Raw genomic sequence first — 18,791 nt, forward strand, 5'->3', positions numbered from 1 at the left:
ACTGAGGTATTGGAAAAGAAACCATAATCTTTGAAATAGAAAGCTCAGTAAATGGCATACATTCCATGTTGGATACTTTCTAAAAGAGTGTTAGTAAATTGACAAATTTATGCAGGACACGTATGGCACAGGGAGATAAACAGATTAAAAATTAAGACAAAGAAAATTAAGAGCAGAAAATAATGGAATAGTTAAAAAAAAAAAAAGAAACAGGTAGAAAGATTGCTGAAATTTTGAAAGAAAAGACCAAAACATATTCCAGGTTGTAGAGAACTGAAAATTTTATATATTGCAGGAGGGATTATAAGTAGGACACTTTGAAAGCAATTTGGGGATACCTGCAATATTAAAGATGCACGTATCCTATGGCCGTGCAGTCCACTCTCAGATAAATACTCTAGCCCAGAGGAACACGTGTCCAGGTGCACAGTGCAGTTATACAAAGTTGTTAATTGCAACAGTGTTATGATAGTAAATTAAATGTGGGTCAATAAGTGAATGGATAAATAAACTGTGTCATTTTCATTCACTACAATGCTATATTAGAATTAGAACTACTTGTCTCAACATGGAAAAAAATCTCAAAAACACAATACTAAAAATTATCTCCATTAATGCTATTATTTATAGTATTGTGAATGTTGCTTATAAATACTAAAACTGCATGGGAATGATAAAAATCACATTCAGCTTAGTGTAACCTAGGGTGAATGAGAGGGAAATGGAAAAGGGAAGTTGTACATAGGGAGACATGAGTGTATTTAGATTTCATTACCTTAAAAGTAAAATCAAAGAGTAAGAAAGAAAAGAAGGAAGAAAGAGATGTGTGCTCAGTGAGTCAGAATATAATAGAGTTGAGACTTTTGATACCATGTTGTTAAATTGCTTTTCAATTTCCACATCCCACTATCAGTGAGTAAGTGTGTATCTGTAATTTACTGCAGGAGAGATTATAAGAATAGGAGTGTGGTTTTGAAAAAACACATGACAATTTCTCTTTTGGCCCTAGGCCCTCCTGTTACTATCATGTCTCCTCTTTTCAATCAAGGTTCTGGTGAGACTAGTCTTCCGTGCTTTGTTGACTTCTTAATTCCCATTCCTCCCCAACCCACTGGAATTTGTTTTCCAGCCAACACGACAATGAAACTGTTTTGCCAAGGTCTCCAGTAACTTTTTCTTTCTCTTTGACACTGGTAGTATTTAATGGTCTGGGCTCACCCTTCCCTTCAATCTCTCCCTCACTTCCATGACAGCGCCTCTCCTGGTTTTCTTTTGTCCTTTGCCGTTCTGCTCAGTCTCCTTGACCTTTCCTGCTGCTTCCGTGTAAACATACTGGTCTTCCTTCGGATTCTGACTTCAACCCTTTGACATTCTACACATCTGGGTTATCTTATCCAAACTCAAGACTTCCACTCTCTGTACACTGATGATTCCTAATTTTACGTCTTTATTCCAGATTTCCTCCAAATCCTTAAACCCTTAAGTACTATATATACTAACTATTTCCATCAGATGCCTCTTATGTACATCAAACTCAATATGTTTATTACTGAATATATTATAATTCAGTATATATGACTGTGTTCTCTATATTGATGCCATTTATCCCATTGCTTAAGCTAGAAACTCTTTCCCTGCCACGTTGCTCTCCCGCACTTTCCATGTTCTAAATTCCGCCTCCTCTTCCCCCTCAGCTCCCTGTCGTCCTTCCTTTTCTCCTCTTTCTCTCTACTTCCCCTTCGCCCTAGTCCTTCTTTTATAATATTTCTCGAATTTCTCTTCTGTGTAGAAAGTGCCATTGCTTCCAGCTTCCCCTCAAACTCTAGTCCTTGCTTTTCTGTCCTCCTCCTTTATATAATATCAACAACCAAAGCAAATACCTTAAAGGCTACTACTTTGTGAATTTTACTCTTGAAACAAATATTTGTGTTTTACCATTTACTTTTGTGACTTTGGGCACAATACTGAACCTCCGTTTGCTTTAATTTCCTCATCTGTAAAATGTGCATTATAATAGCACCTAAGCCATAAATGTTGTGAGAATTCAATCCAGGTATTTATGAAAAGACTCAGAGCAGTGACTGGCCTATGGCAAACATTATATGAGTATAAGCTTTATATATATTTCTTAGTTATTGTTTTCAATTACTGTCTATTGTTATTATAAAGTCTCTTATCTGTCTTCATTTTTCACTATTAGAGATTTTCTTTTCATATTAACTTATTAAGTAATATTAAAGTGGTTAGTCTTCTGAAAAAAAACTAAGCAAGTTTTCCATGTATTTTTACAGGTAAAATTTTAATATATAAAAGCTTTAAAATTCTCTTTACAAAGTTGAGTTCAATTTGCCAGGAAGGAGGAAAGATGTTTGTGGGGCAAAGGTGTTTGTGGAGAAACATGCCTAATAGTTTTATCAGCTGGAGCTGGCTTGGATCTAAAATATTTAGGAATTTTTGTGGCTTTGTTAAAGTAGTGGTAAAATTGGCAATCATGTGAGGTTTTACACCATGGAACTTGGGTAAATGCCACAAATCAAGACCAGCATAACACTATATAATTTTGCTTAATACCAGGACCATTGTGAAGTTTGATGTAATGACAAACCACTTTATGGTGAATTTTAGTATATCATGGGGGGTAAATTGTACCTGTAAGAATTAATAGTTACTATATATATTAGAAGTCAGTATAATAATTGCCCTGATCTTCGTTGTGAGCGCCATCATTCAATATCAGAGGAGGTCCATTTGCATATTTTACACTGGTTCCTTTTTAAGTTTATACAACGTGTGATTTTGAGTGATTAATGACCAAGTGAATTTTTTTAACCACCTTAAAAAGTAAAAGAAAAATAGGCTTTTTCAATAAAAAGGAAATATTTATTTAAAAGAGAAAATTTTCTCAAGTTTTATAACCGAGTTAGGGCAAATTCAGAATTTAGAGTAATTCTTCAGTTTTACCTACAACATGCCAATGGGAAGAAAATTGTGTGAGAAAAATATCTTATTAGGCTTCAGATATTTGTTATGATTGTTATAATTCCCTATCGAAAAACTGTCTCATAAAATGCACACTGCTTGCTTGGCTTTTTGTCACTCACCTAGTGAAATAAACCACATGCAAGATCTTTATGAAACTGACTAGTTCGTGGGTTCCATTTCCTGTTGTGAGGGGTTAGATGTATCTCAAACTCACTAAAGTTCTCAAGATTGTTTTCATTCTTTCATGTAAACCAATTTAGGTTTCAAATTCATATATTTCAAGTGAAACTGAAATTCTCTCTAATTTATCATTTCTATATATGCAGTTCTGCTTCTGGTTGGGGAAACAGTTTGAACAGTTATATAGATTTTACGATAATTTGCCTTAGGAGAAGTACTGTCTGAGGAGGGCTGACTCAAAGACTAAACTCCCTGCCCCCCTTTAAAAAAGTCTGAATAAAGTCCTCTCGGTCTTGGGTGCTCACGTTGCTTGAGGTATTGTCCTGCTTAGAGCCCCACTTCTCTTCCAGCCCAGGTGCAAGAATCTAGCATACACCAAGGCCTGGTTTGGGGCAAAGTTGAGACAGAGCCTACAGTTTGATAGGGGGCTTTCTCTAGAACCAGCCGTAAGGTTGGGTGGTAGAGCTGGAGAGCCCTTGCTGCACTGGGAGCCCATAAGCGATGGATGGAGGAGATTCACTGGCTCCCAGTCAGGAGGCTTGGAGTGGGTGATGCTTCCCTTTACAGATCCTACAGCTGTCCTCTCCTACTTCCTCTCTCTCTTCTTTTCAGAGCTGCTCTTTTTGTATAAGCGAATGTGATTTACCTTGTTCAGATGGGGCCAGAACGTTCTAGGAATGCCTCTGTCTACAACTCCCTTTTCTCCCTATTCCCCATGTTCTTAGTTTGTCTTGAGTGCTTCCTGGGGTCTCCTGGAGCCCAGATTTTCTAAAAGTGTTCGCACTATCTAAATTGACTTACTCTCTTCTTCACCTTTAGTCCTGGCTCTCAGCTAAGTTCTAGCTATCCAAATGGTATACATTATGCAAATAAGATATTTGGGCTAATATATTTTGTTAATAGGTTTTGCTGACCTCAGATAATTGCCTATAGAAAAGATTCCAGGAAACCATATGAGGGAATGGTGGGAATTTTAGACCGAGATTGCAGGTCAGTGTGGGAGATATCTTATGAAGCGGAGCTGAGACTAGAACTTGGTCAAAAATGCCGAAATTTTAGTTGTGTGTCATGACTCTAGCATGTCTACTCTTGACTAAAGTTTAGAGCAATTATTGCCTTTGTCATGTCCTTTTTTCACAAGGATGATTAATTTCTTCAGGAATAAAATTTTATTCTAACATTTGTAAAATAAAAAGTCCGTATGGGATTTCCCAGGAAATATAATTTAAGCACTTTAACTTTATCATTGTTGCTGAAGAAAATACAAGTCCTACCTATCTTGAAAATTACTAGAAATTTTTGTTTATTAGATATGAAGTACTTGTTTATATCTATAATCATGTATTCTAGTACATAGTCACATAAAGTATTTTTAGTTTTTAGTGCATTTTCAGGTACAATCTTGTTAAATATTTTTGAGACCTACAGGATTGGAATTATTATAAATATATTGATTTTACGAATGAGGAAGTTGGTTTCGAGTAATAAACTGATTTTTCCCCGAGTAACACAGCTACTACGTATGACAACCGTGAGTTGATTTCAGGCCTCTGGATTTTAAAATCCCATTTTATTTCCACTCTGTCGTATTCTCTCTTCAAACATATCGTAGAAGCATTGTAGCTATTAGATCATTGGTTAGATATGGAGAATACTAGCCAGGTGCATCTAAAATAACATTATAAAATCTTGTAATAAGATTGCATACCAATTTTTAGAACTACTTTTCAATTATGTACAATTTTTTTCAAATTCTCCACTTGTTACCAGAAAAGATTAAGTCAATTAAACTTCACTAAATTTGGTTTAGATATTGTGGAGGAAAAAATGAAACTCCTTTAATTTAAAATGTTTCTCTCTCTGCACACACACACACACACACACACACACACACATACACACACACACACAGAGCCGTTGAAAGCATTTTTTTTTTGTTTTCTATTTTGGCTGATAGTCTGATGATTTTACATGAATTGTTTAAAATGTATTGTGAAAAACATGTATTTCAGATTGTCTTTTGTCTGATTTGAATATTTGAAGAGCTAGTGTCAAATAGAAATTGGCAATTAATTTATCTTCCATAAAACATACGAGAAACATTCAGAGATACTTAAGGCAATATGTAATTTAAATCTAGATGTAAATAAGAATTTCCTGACAAGGAGGGTTGATAGGTACTTAGATCTCACCAAAAGAGGTTGTGGAACTTCTTTTTTCTGGGATGTTTACTTCATGTGGCTTAGATGCAACCCCATGGTGTTAGCAGGACCATGAATTTAACAATCTGATGTGAACCTGTAGTATTGCGACATTGCAATGGTTATCTTGCAGGTTTATTTAAATAATTGCTGTTATTTAGAAATGGCACAAAAAGAAGCACAACATAATTTTGTCTTCTCTCACAAAAAAATAAAAAGGGAAATATTTTTATTATTTTTAAGAACTTGAGTGAACGGTGTCCTTTCATAACTAAAGCGGTAGTGAGAAAGATGCCTGTGGGTGGAAACAGGAAACATTAGTGATAAACGCTGTTACGTATTTTTTTCAGGTGCAGCTCCATGTCTATTGATTCTAATTAGCACATTTCGTGCCTCAGCTAGTAGCTCCCCTTTAGCTCTGCCTGGAGAGTTTTTTTTTTAGCTTCCATCCTGCTCATACATACTGCCACCTCCTCCCTCCTTCTCTCGTTACAAATGTTACAACACAATCAGAAATTTCCTCTTTTCTTTCCTTCCTGCATTTCCAGCAGGTTCCCTTGCGTCAGAAGCAGAGAAAGAAAACTAAAGGTAATTAGATCTTTTGTTTCTTTATCCCGTTTGTGTGTGTGAGTGTCCTTTTCTCCTGGATGCCTTCTTTAGGATCTGATTTTTGTCTGTCTTAATGTTAATATCAGAAGGTGGATGGCAGATTAATTTGGGGTTCTTTTGGATCGATTTTAAGAAATGACGGCATGCTGTTCATTTGGATTAATCCCCCGTGGTATGTCAACAGAGCTTAGAAAGACTGGCACTGAGTCGGGGAAGTGGCCGTGTTTCTAGGTGGGCATTAACCCTTTTGCATCTCTTGCATAACTACTGCTATTATTGTTGAAACGAGCTGTGTTAGTGCAGTGATGTGCCTGCCAGACTCATGATTTTCATGTTTTCAGCTTATTCCATTGAAGAATATTCTTAGACTAACACTTGCATGTGAGTCTCACTGCTTCTTTGATCATTCATATCTTGCACCTTCTAAGCACCAAATGAATGGTTAAAAATAAAATCGATAAATTACTTTCTTTTTGCATTTGCTTTGCATAAATCTTGGTACAAAAATCCAACTTCCTGGAGGTAAACAGCAAACAGTTACCTTTCAGTCTGTCACATACATCAGGGTACGATGTTACCTACCTTTTCGCATAATTGTTGCAGGTTTTTTCACCATGAGTCGGAGGAGGATATCATGTAAAGACCTGGGGCATGCTGACTGCCAAGGGTGGCTATATAAGAAAAAGGAAAAAGGAACTTTCCTAGGCAACAAATGGAAAAAGTTCTGGGTGGTCCTGAAGGGATCATCACTGTACTGGTACAGCAATCAAATGGTGAGTCCTCTGTCCCCCTCCTGTTCCAGGACTCGTTAACAAAGGGTGGGTCAAAGGTCATTGTGGAGCAGGTGATCCCTGTGGGAAAAATCATTTTTACTTCTGGGACTTGGAACAGAGCAAAGAAACAAATAAGTTGTAGAAACTGTTTCTGTAGATATGTAGGTTATTCTATTATACCTGACAGAGGAGAAAACCATCCTGCTTGACTAATCTTTGGTTGAAGAGGGGCATCCAAACATATATCCTTATTGAAGGAGAATTTCAGGGCCTATTAATGTTAGTCTTCCATGATAGATGCTAATCATTTTAGGAATTCCTTGGACAGCACTTGATATGGGAACTTGACACTGTTAAGATCTCTACTAAAAAAAAGGGACCCAACTTTATTGGGGTGTAAATTGATTCAGTCCACAGCAAGCTATTTTCTTTTCTCCTCCTTTATTATCTTCTTTTCCTCCGACCTTCTCTATTAGGTGGGTTGGTTTTGGAATCGCTAACCTGTGTGCCGGCATTGTGTTGGTGACTGTCATCTCTTGTTCTTTGGCATGTACAGGGAAGGCATTAAACTAATGATGCTTGGACAACACTTGATAAGAAAGCTGCCTCACTTATCCTGTAATAGGCACTTCACTTTTGTGGTCTGCTTTGCAGGCAAGTTTTCTGTTGGAAAAGGCTGCAAATAAAGTTACTGTTAAAATGTGTACTGATCTTTCCTGGCTTGAAACATTCTGAAAACAACGATATTTGTCGAATATTGAGTAGAGACCTTTCACAAAGGAACTCTCTCCACGAACACCGAGTAGCCATTTGCCGATCTCACGAGAGCCTGAGTTTCTCTTTGTGGTAGAGTGAAGGTCAGCAATGGATGTCCTTTAATCCATTGAGGGAAAATCATTTAAAAATTGACCACAAGCCAGAAAAATTCTTTTTATGTGACACCATTCTTTTAAAATGACCTGTGTATGCCCATCTCTCAAGCAACAGAGCTTTAGGGCAAATAACTTTATAAATGTAAAATAAGTGCCCCGTGTAGTTTGTGGGTAAAATTTTTAGTTGATAAGTTTACATTCACTGGCCACTAATCAAAAAATTGTGTACCCACATAACCCAAGGCACCTGTCCTGTAAGGATTTGATTAAACTGGACCCAAATCCAATTCCAGTGCCCCGTAATAAGCATCGTCCCCTGTGCTTTTCTCTGTACTCCCCCTCCCCTGTCCCCCTTTCCCAAGCTTACAGTTTTGGTTTCACCCAAAACATGGTACAAAATTCTTCACTGAGTTTTATAAAAATATATATTTTTGAGCTTTTGGCGAGTTTTAACAATTTTATCAAATATTTGGGAGCTTCACAAGAAAGAAACACCTTGTAGAGTATGCAGTCTTCCACTATCTTCTTTTTCTCTCTTTTCTTCTCCCCTCCTGGATACATTTACCATCTTGTCTAGCATGGAATAGTTTTACCCAAATTAAGGCAAACTGGAGCTGGGGTCTCACCTTCTATCCTAAGGGATTTTTCCTGAACAAATACAGCTTCTTTCTTAACGAAGGTTAATTAATTATGGTTAATATAACTTTCTGCCTCTCGTTTATAATATTTTAGGCTCTTGCTTTTGGTTAGTTGTGCAAGTGAGAGTTTGCATCTTCTGTGAAATGCGAGGGCTTACTGATTTACCTTTTAATGGCTCTCTAGGAATTTTCCGAGGCTGTTGGAAGGATTGCGCGCTGATAGAGCGTGACACATCTGTGGGAAGTAACAAAACTCAGATATAAACATGGCGTTAATTTTCTCATTCAGTCACATTATTCTGCACGTATGTTCTGGTGCTGTTCCTGTCTTCATAGAATCGAGTCCCCTCTGAACCACACATAGTTACAGATTTGGCTTATTTGGCTTCATAAGTTCATTTGGCTTAAGTTTCTCTTAGAAGAGCAATGAATTACCTATTTTAGGCACTAGGAATCTCATGCTTCCACAGGGAGCTGCACTGTTGACTGAGACTAGATTAGAAAGAGGAAAAGGAGGGAGCATCGGACCCCCTTAGGCACCCCTGTCCTCACTTGCTGTCATGCGAACAGATAAAGCAATATTCACATAGCAAATCACGTACTCGAATGGAATTAGATTAGCAGCATGGAATGGAGAATAAATTTACTGCTATTTGGCCACAGAATTATTCTATTAAACTTGTGGTATATAGCAGAAGGACCCTTTCAACTTCCTAATTCTATGACTCTGTGTTACAGAGGAATAATCTCTCCACACACACCCACACACACACACACCCTTGCATCTTAATTATATGTTTGTTTGGGGGAGAAAAGGCTACTCAGTGAACACTTAATGAGCAGTCATAATCCTGCTATCTGTGTGAATATCAACTGTGAAATAATTGCCAAACACATACCCTCAGGCTAAGAACATTTATTTACTTTCTGCCAGTCAAGGAATTCAGATTCAACAAAGTAGCTCCCAAGGTACCAATGTCTTATGAACAAACTTCTGCTTCTTCTGCCTTCCCCGTTCCCCATTCTTTCTCATATGGTAACGGAGCTGATAGCATCACAGCCAGAGCCACCTCTTATCGAATGCCTACCCTATGTCAAGGGAGAGTCGAGGTGCCTTTCATACACACTCTTTTTAACTTCTCCAAAATACCCTCCAAGGTAGCAATTGTCACCACGTTTAGAAAGTTGGGAAGGCTGAGACTCATAGAACTAGTGTACATTCTCCAAGTGACTCAAGTCCTAAGGGGAGGGGGTAAAACAGACCCTCTTTAGCCCCTTTGACTCTTCAGCCCCCGGTTGTTGTCATATGCCAACCTGACCCCATGCGGGGACCAGGATAAATGAAGTGGTTCAACTCCCCTATCGTCTGTGTTCAATGGGGTTTGGAGAGAACAACTCTAGAAGTGAAACGTGGGGCCGTTCTTATGTGCAAGTACAAGTGAGCTCATGGGATCCCTTTGCTTGTCTCTCTTGTTCCCTGACACAACCTGAGGAGACATCACCCTCACCTCTCTCAGCGTTTTGTCATTGTTGTTACCTAGTAACTGATGCATGGTGTACTGCCTTCTTCCGTCACTCTTTGCTGCTTTAAAAAGTACTACCCAGATTTCCTTGAGAAAGGTCAAGTCCAGACACTCATCTACCATTTTTCACACCCCATATTATGTGCATAGAATGTGATGCAGCACACAAGAATTTATACCACGTCTTACAAAACCATATTCAAGTTGAACAGCCTTAGAAATCCAGGCTGTTTAAAATCCTGGATTGAAATCCACACAATTGTTTTCCTTTGCCTCTAGATAAATTACCAATTCATTTCCTGGCTCCTGAGAGTCTGCTGACCTGTACCTATCTTACTTCCCAGCCTCCCCACCTCCACCCAAGCTTCAACTCCAGAACTGCTTTTAATTCCTTATTAATGTCATATATGCCGGCTGTCTCTTTAAGCCTTTGCATATGCTGTTTTTCAGCTCAGAAAACTCTTTGTCTTCATGCTGTACAGTCTTTCTCCCACCCAATTCCATCAAGCTTATTCCTCCTCATAAGTCAAATTTTAGTTTAAATAGCGCATCCTCTAGGTGTTCTTACCTTTCCTCTGACCCAAATTAGGCTGCCTCTTCTTCTCCCATAGCAAGCTATACTTATTAACACTTATCTTCCTTTTTCGTACATGTTGTTAGACTTGCTGCTTTCCATAATTGATAATAATCTCTGTAGAAAGACAATAGTATATCTTTAGCGCCTTAGGTAGTGTCTGATACTTCCTAGGGACTCAAGTAATATTTGTTGATTTCATAAATAAATCAGATTTAGGAATCATCAGCATTTACCTTACCCATGGGAATTTTGAGAAATGGGATGGTGAATAAGGACTGCTTTTTTTTTTAATTTAATTTTATTTATTTTTATACAGCAGGTTCTTATTAGTCATCCATTTTATACACATCAGTGTATACATGTCAATCCCAATCTCCCAATTCATCACACCACCATCCCCCCACCCCAGTTTCCCCCCTTGGTGTCCATACATTTGTTCTCTACATCTGTGTCTCTATTTCTGCCCTGCAAACCGGTTCATCTGTACCATTTTTCTAGGTTCCACATATATGCGTTAATATACGATATTTGTTTTTCTCTTTCTAACTTATTTCACTCTGTATGACAGTCTCTAGATTCATCCATGTCTCTACAAATGACCCAATTTCGTTCCTTTTTATGGCTGAGTAATATTCCATTCTATATATGTACCACATCTTCTTTACCCATTCGTCTGTTGATGGCATTTAGGTTGCTTCCATGACCTGGCTATTGTAAATAGTGCAGCAGTGAACATTGGGGTGCATGTGTCTTTTTGAATTATGGTTTTCTCAGGGTATATGCCCAGTAGTGGGATTGCTAGATCATATGGTAGTTCTATTTTTAGATTTTTAAGGAACCTCCCTACTGTTCTCCATAGTGGCTGTATCAATTTACATTCCCACCAACAGTGCAAGAGGGTTCCCTTTTCTCCACACCCTCTCCAGCATTGGTTGTTTGTAGATTTTCTGATGATGCCCATTCTAACTGGTGTGAGGTGATACCTCATTGCAGTTCTGATTTTCATTTCTCTAATAATTAGTGATGTTGAGCAGCTTTTCATGTGCTTCTTGGCCATCTGTATGTCCTCTTTGGAGAAATGTCTGTTTAGGTCGTCTGCCCATTTTTGGATTGGGTTGTTTGTTTTTTTAATATTGAGCTGCATGAGCTGTTTATATATTTTGGAGATTAATCCTTTGTCTGTTGATTCATTTGCAAATATATTTTCCCATTCTGAGGGCTGTCTTTTCGTCTTGTTTGTAGTTTCCTTTGCTTTGCAAAAACTTTTAAGTTTCATTAGGCCCCATTTGTTTATTTTTGTTTTTATTTCCATTACTCTAGGAGTTGGATCAAAAAAGATCTTGCTGTGATTTATGTCAAAGAGTGTTCTTCCTATGTTTTCCTCTAAGAGTTTTATAGTGTCTGGTCTTACATTTAGGTCTCTAATCCATCTTGGGTTTATTTTTATATATAGTGTTAAGGTGTGTTCTAATTTCATTCTTTTACATGTAGCTGTCCAGTTTTCCCAGCACCACTTATTGAAGAGACTGTCTTTTCTCCATTGCATATCCTTGCCTCCTTTGTCATAGATTAGTTGACCATAGGTGTGTGGGTTTATCTCTGGGCTTTCTAGCCTGTTCCATTGATCTACGTTTCTGTTTTTGTGCCAGTACCATATTGTCTTGATTACTGTAGCTTTGTAGTATAGTCTGAAGTCAGGGAGTCTGATTCCTCCAGCTCCGTTTTTTTCCTTCAATACTGCTTTGGCTCTTCGGGGTCTTTTGTGTCTCCATACAAATTTTAAGATTTTTTGTTCTAGTTCTGTAAAAAATGCCATTGGTAATTTGATAGGGATTGCATTGAATCTGTAGATTGCTTTGGGTAGTATAGTCATTTTCACAATATTGTTTCTTCCAATCCAAGAACATGGTATATCTCTCCATCTGTTGGTATCATCTTTAATTTCTTTCAACAGTGTCTTATAGTTTTCTGCATACAGGTCTTTTGTCTCCCTAGGTAGGTTTATTCCTAGGTATTTTATTCTTTTTGTTGCAATGGTAAATGGGAGTGTTTCCTTAATTTCTCTTTCAGATTTTTCATCATTAGTGTATAGGAATGCAAGAGGTTTCTGTGCATTAATTTTGTATCCTGCAACTTTACCAAATTCATTGATTAGCTCTAGTAGTTTTCTGGTGGCATCTTTAGGATTCTCTATGTATAGTATCATGTCATCTGCGAACAGTGACAGCTTTACTTCTTCTTTTCCAATTTGCATTCCTCTTATTTCTTTTTCTTTTCTGATTGCCGTGGCTAGAACTTCCAAAACTATGTTGAATAATAGTGGTGAGAGTGGACATCCTTGTCTTGTTCCTGATCTTAGAGGAAATGCTTTCAGTTTTTCACCATTGAGAATGATGTTTGCTGTGGGTTTGTTGTATATGGCCTTTATTATGTTGAGATAGGTTTCCACTTTCTGGAGAGTTTTTATGATAAATGGGTGTTGAATTTTGTCAAAAGCTTTTTCTGCATCTATTGAGATGATCATATGGTTTTTCTCCTTCAGTTTGTTAATATGGTTTATCACAGTGATTGATTTGCGTATATTGAAGAATCCTTGCATTCCTGGGATAAATCCCACTTGATCATGGCGTATGATCCTTTTAATGTGTTGTTGGATTCTGTTTGCTGGTATTCTGTTGAGGATTTTTGCATCTATATTCATCAGTGATATTGGTCTGTAATTTTCTTTTTTTGTAGTATCTTTGTCTGGTTTTGGTATCAGGGTGATGGTGGCCTCATAGAATGAGTTTGGGAGTGTTCCTTCCTCTGCAATTTTTTGGAAGAGTTTGAGAAGGATGGGTGTTAGCTCTTCTCTAAATGTTTGATAGAATTCACCTGTAAAGCCATCTGGTCCTGGACGTTTGTTTGTTGGAAGATTTTTAATCACAGTTTCAATTTCAGTGCTTGTGATTGGTCTGTTCATATTTTCTATTTCTTCCTGGTTCAGTCTTGGAAGGTTATACCTTTCTAAGAATTTGTCCATTTCTTCCAGGTTGTCCATTTTATTGGCGTAGAGTTGCTTGTAGTAGTCTCTTAGGATGCTTTGTATTTCTGTGGTGTCTGTTGTAACTTCTCCTTTTTCATTTCTAATTTTGTTGATTTGAGTCCTCTCCCTCTTTTTCTTGGTGAGTCTGACTAATGGTTTATCAATTTTGTTTATCTTCTCAAAGAACCAGCTTTTAGTTTTATTGATCTTTGCTATTGTTTTCTTTGTTTCTATTTCATTTATTTATGCTGTGATCTTTATGATTTCTTTCCTTCTGCTAACTTTGGGTTTTGTTTGTTCTTCTTTCTCTAGTTCCTTTAGGTGTAAGGTTAGATTGTTTATTTGAGATTTTTCTTGTTTCTTGAGGTAGGCTTGTATAGCTATAAACTTCCCTCTTAGAACTGCTTTTGCTGCATCCCATAGGTTTTGGGTCATCATATTTTCATTGTCATTTGTCTCCAGGTATTTTTTAAAATTTCTCTTTGATTTCTTCAGTGGTCTCTTGGTTATTTAGTAATGTATTGTTTAGCCTCCATGTGTTTGTGTTTTTTACGTTTTTTTTCCCCTGTAATTGAATTCTAATGTCACAGCATTGTGGTCAGAAAAGATGCTTGATATGATTTCAATTTTCTTAAATTTACTGAGGCTTGATTTGTGACCCACGATAGATCACAATCTTGTGATCAAGATTTGTGATCTATCCTGGAGTATGTTCTGTGTGCACTTGAGAAAAAAGTGTAATCTGCTGTTTTTGGATGGAATGTCCTATAAGTATCAATTAAATGTATCTGGTCTATTGTGTCATTTAAAGCTTGTGTTTCCTTGTTAATTTTCTGTTTGGATGATCTGTCCATTGGTGTAAGTGAGGTGTTAAGGTCCCCCGCTATTATTGTGTTACTGTCAATTTCCTCTTTTATAGCTGGTAGCAGTTGCCTTATGTATTGAAGTGCTCCTATGTTGGGTGCATATATATTTATAATTGTTATATCTTCTTCTTCAATTGATCCCTTGATCATTATGTAGTGTCCTTCCTTGTCTCTTGTAACATTCTTTATTTTAAAGTCTATTTTATCTGATATGAGTATTGCTATTCCAGCTTTCTTTTGATTTCCATTTGCATGGAATATCTTTTTCCATCGCCTCACTTTCAGTCTGAATGTGTCCCTAGGTCTGAAGTGGGTGTCTTGTAGATAGCATATATATGGACCTTGTTTTTGTATCCATTCAACAAGCCTGTGTCTTTTGGTTGGAGTATTTAATGCATTCACATTTAAGGTAATTATCGATATGTATGTTCCTATGACCATTTTCTTAACTGTTTTGGGTTTGTTTTTGTAGGTCCTTTTCTTCTCTTGTGTTTCCCACTTAGAGAAGTTCCTTTAGCATTTGTTGTAGAACTGGTTTGGTGGTGCTGAATTCTCTTAGCTTTTGATTTCTCCATTGAATCTGAATGAGATCCTTACCGGGTAGAGTAATCTTGGTTGTAGGTTCTTCCCTTTCATCACTTTAAGTATATCATGCCACTCCCTTCTGGCTTGTAGAGTTCCTGCTGAGAAATCAGCTGTTAACCTTATGGGAGTTCCCTTGTATGTTATTTTTCGTTTTTCCCTTCCTGCTTTCAATAATTTTTCTTTGTCTTTAATTTTTGCCAGTTTGATTACTATGTGTCTCGGCGTGTTTCTCCTTGGGTTTATTCTGTATGGGACTCTCTGCGCTTCCTGGACTTGGGTGGCTATTTCCTTTCCCAGGTTAAGGAAGTTTTCGACTATAATCTCTTCAAATATTTTCTCGGGTCCTTTCTCTCTCTCTTCTCCTTCTGGGACCCCTATAATGCGAATGTTGTTGCATTTAATGTTGTCCCAGAGGTCTCTTAGGCTGTCTTCATTTCCTTTCATTCTTTTTTCTTTATTCTGTTCCACAGCAGTGAATTCCACCATTCTGTCTTCCAGGTCACTTATCCGTTCTTCTGCCTCAGTTATTCTGCTAGTGATTCCTTCTAGTGTATTTTTCATTTCAGTTATTGTGTTGTTCATCTCTTTGTTTGTTCTTTAATTCTTCTAGGCCTTTGTTAAACATTTCTTGCATCTTCTCAATCTTTGTCTCCATTCTTTTTCTGAGGTCCTGGATCATCTTCACTCTCATTATTCTGAATTCTTTTTCTGGAAGGTTGCCTATCTCCACTTCATTTAGTTGTTTTTCTGGGGTTTTATCTTGTTCCTTCATCTGGTACATAACCCTCTGCCTTTTCATCTTGTCTGTCTTTCTGTGAATGTGGTTTTTGTTCCACAGGCTGCAGGATTGTAGTTCTTCTTGCTTCTGCTGTCTGCCCTCTGGTGGATGAGGCTATCTAAGATGCTTGTGCAAGCTTCCTGATGGGAGGGACTGGTGGTGGGTAGAGCTGGGTGTTGCTCTGGTGGGCAGAGCTCAGTAAAACTTTAATCCCCTTGTCTGCTGATGGGTGGGGCTGGGTTCCCTCCCTGTTGGTTGTTTGGCCTGAGGCGACCCAACACTGGAGCCTACCTGGACTCTTTGGTGGGGCTAATGGCAGAGTCTGGGAGGGCTCATGTCAAGGAGTACTTCCCAGAACTTCTGCTGCCAGTGTCCTTGTCCTCACAGTGACACACAGCCACCCCGTCTCTGCAGGGGACCCTCCAACACTAGCAGGTAGGTCTGGTTCAGTCTCCCATGGGGTCACTGCTCCTTCCCCTGGGTCCTGATGCGCACACTACTTTGTGTGTGCCCTCCAAGAGTGGAGTCTCTGCTTCCCCTAGTCCTGTCAAAGTCCTGCAATCAAATCCCGCTAGCCTTCAAAGTCTGATTCTCTAGGAATTCCTCCTCCCATTGCCAGACCCCCAGATTGGGAAGCCTGACGTGGGGCTCAGAACCTTCACCCCAGTGGGTGGACCTCTGTGGTATAAGTGTTCTCCAGTTTGTGAGTCACCCAACCAGCAGTTATGGGACTTGACTTCATTGTGATTGTGCCCCTCCTACCATCTCATTGTGGCTTCTCCTTTGTCTTTGGATGTGGGGTATCTTTTTGGTGAGTTCCAGTGTCTTCCTGTCGATGATTGTTCAGCAGTTAGTTGTGATTCTGGTATTCCTGCAAGAGGGAGCGAGAGCACGTCCTTCTACCCCACCATCTTGAACCAATCTCCCCTGTCTTTCTCAGAGTCAAATGAAGGAGCTTTCAAATTATATGGAGGGAAAAAAAATCTGTTTTAAAATTACATGGACTAGTGTCTTCCTTCTTCGATCCCTCATATCACACAGCACAATCCTTGGTATGATTTGCTAAATTCTTGTTAGAGCGAAGGTATCTTATTTTGTTGTCATTTTTTACATTCTGGCAACGAATGAGTTGGGGATTGTTCCCATTAAGCAGGTGAAGATGATACTTCCAGTTCTCTAGTGAAAGATCATCTTTTCCAGCAAGAGACAGTTATAACCAGTGAGTCTTACAGAAACTCAAGACCTTCTCCCTTTGAAGATCTGAATGCCAGAAGAGTCTACCGTAAACTGGATGGATTAAATAACAGTTTTTTTTCCTCACAGTTCTGAAGGCTTGGAAGTTCCAAGGTTAGGGTGCCAGCATGGTTGATTCCTTGTGAGGGCTCTCTTCTTGGATTGCAGACAGCCACTTTGTCTCAGTGCCAGAGAATGCCCCAGGACTGCTTTTGATGGAAAATAATTTTCCAGCAAAACTATGTCTCTTTTAAAAATAGTCACGTATAGTCACGTCTATTCTTAAAAATACAGGAAAAGGTCCAATTTGAGATTTGTTAGAAGGGCTCCACGGTCCCAAATAGGTCCCACACAGCAGTTCCCGTTTTGCTAACATCTTTTCAGAGTTTATTTTATTAGATTCTTTCTAGCCATGGCGTCTGGCTGAAGACAAGTGTTCATTCATCCAGATCACCAGGCTGGGGGCAGAAACGTTGAAAGAGAGAAAGGTTTCCCAGGGAATTCCCTCTACTCTAGCATTTCATCTGGATTTCAGGCACAGCTGGAGACTGATGTTTGGGATCAATATCTTCTCTGTGGAGAAGGAGAAACAAAGTTCTGAATTATTGTTTTCCTTCAGGCATGTTGCTACGAAATAGTGACAGTATAGGTCCTTAAGATGTGATTACTTATTTGTTAAAACTATCTTATGTCTTTCAGTTTTTAGATTTCTGTCTTTTGCTATAACTTCTTATATTTCTTTTCTAAGAATTCTTAATTAAAATTTAGCATAGTTCCTTGGGAAATATATTGTGGATTTTATTTATACCCAAGACCAATCATATGGTAAATATTATATATATTATTATGTTATACAACCCACTTAAAATCAATGAGGTTCTTAAATGTTTCTACTCAAGGAGCATTTACTCATCTCAGTGGTGTATTTTCTTACTTTATCCAAGAGCACATGTGAGCTATCAAAATACATCAAGGGAACAAATGCATTATGCTGGTATACAACTTGGAGGCATTGCCTGAACAATTTAGGCTTTAATTACAAAGCACAGTTTAATATTAGTTACAGATAACAGATTTTAAAAGTCTCTTCTTAAGTGAGCCCAACATGAAAAGTTTATCATCCATCCATCCATTCGTCCACTTACCCACCCACCTACATATCCTTCCACCAGTATTTATCGAGGACTTAAAAATAATTTGGGCTAACTGTTGTAAATGTAGAATTAAAAATAAATGAGAGTCTACAATTCTTCTCTGTTAAGAACTTATAGACTGGTGGAGAGGAAAAGACCTATGTAAGTGACATGATCAAAGAAAAGTTGGTGAAAAAAATGGCTCTGAGATTGAGCAATACAGATGAATTCTGTAAATTCCAGGGGTAAGGAAAATATTTTGGGTCGAATGTGAGAGAGTTCTGCCAAGCAACTTTTATTCCTGGAAGATTCTTTCTCCTTTCTACCTAGGAAAGTGTGTTTTTTCTTTTCTTATCATTTTCCAAAGCTGCATGATTTCCTTGGTCAAAGAGGCCAGCCTTCTTTACTAGATAAACATAATTTTTACCAATCAAAAAACATTATTCTTGTGGGTTGCAGCGGATGTAGAAAGTCTTCATGGAGAAGATTCTCTTAAGATCAGCCTTGGAAGGCAGTTTTTTGTTTGTTTGTTTGTTTGTTTTAAGGATAGAGGGTAGTGTGTGGGCATTCCTGTCTGAGGACTAATGTGAACAAAGGAATGAAAATATACATGAGCTGTGCCAACCCATTGTTTTAGGCATTATATTGAATTCTCATCATAACCTGGCAAGATAGATTGTATTATTCCCATTTTTCAAGGGAGTTTAATGAAGCTCAGGGAATTTAAGTAACTTGCTCAAAGTTGCATAAGGAGTATATGGCAGGGCTGGGATTAAAAACAAGATCCACCAACACCGAAGCCAGGCTATTTCCTGG

General features: G+C 38.1%; 1 protein-coding gene across 2 annotated transcripts in view; it reads left to right on the top strand.

Annotated features, from left to right (window-relative positions):
- The window catches only part of IPCEF1 (interaction protein for cytohesin exchange factors 1), a 213,022-nt gene that overhangs the window by 118,325 nt on the left and 75,906 nt on the right, over positions 1-18,791 (top strand). Inside the window, exons 5-6 of one of the 2 annotated variants that reach the window (XM_082474729.1) lie at positions 5,912-5,951; positions 6,576-6,745. In XM_082474729.1, coding sequence (XP_082330855.1) covers positions 5,912-5,951; positions 6,576-6,745 — 210 coding nt within the window. The remainder of the gene's footprint in view (positions 1-5,911; positions 5,952-6,575; positions 6,746-18,791) is intronic. The other variant, XM_082474728.1, reaches the window with a different exon arrangement.

Source organism: Balaenoptera physalus (genome assembly GCF_965194825.1).
Source record: "Balaenoptera physalus genome assembly, chromosome: 9".
Taxonomy (NCBI): Eukaryota; Metazoa; Chordata; class Mammalia; order Artiodactyla; family Balaenopteridae; genus Balaenoptera; species Balaenoptera physalus.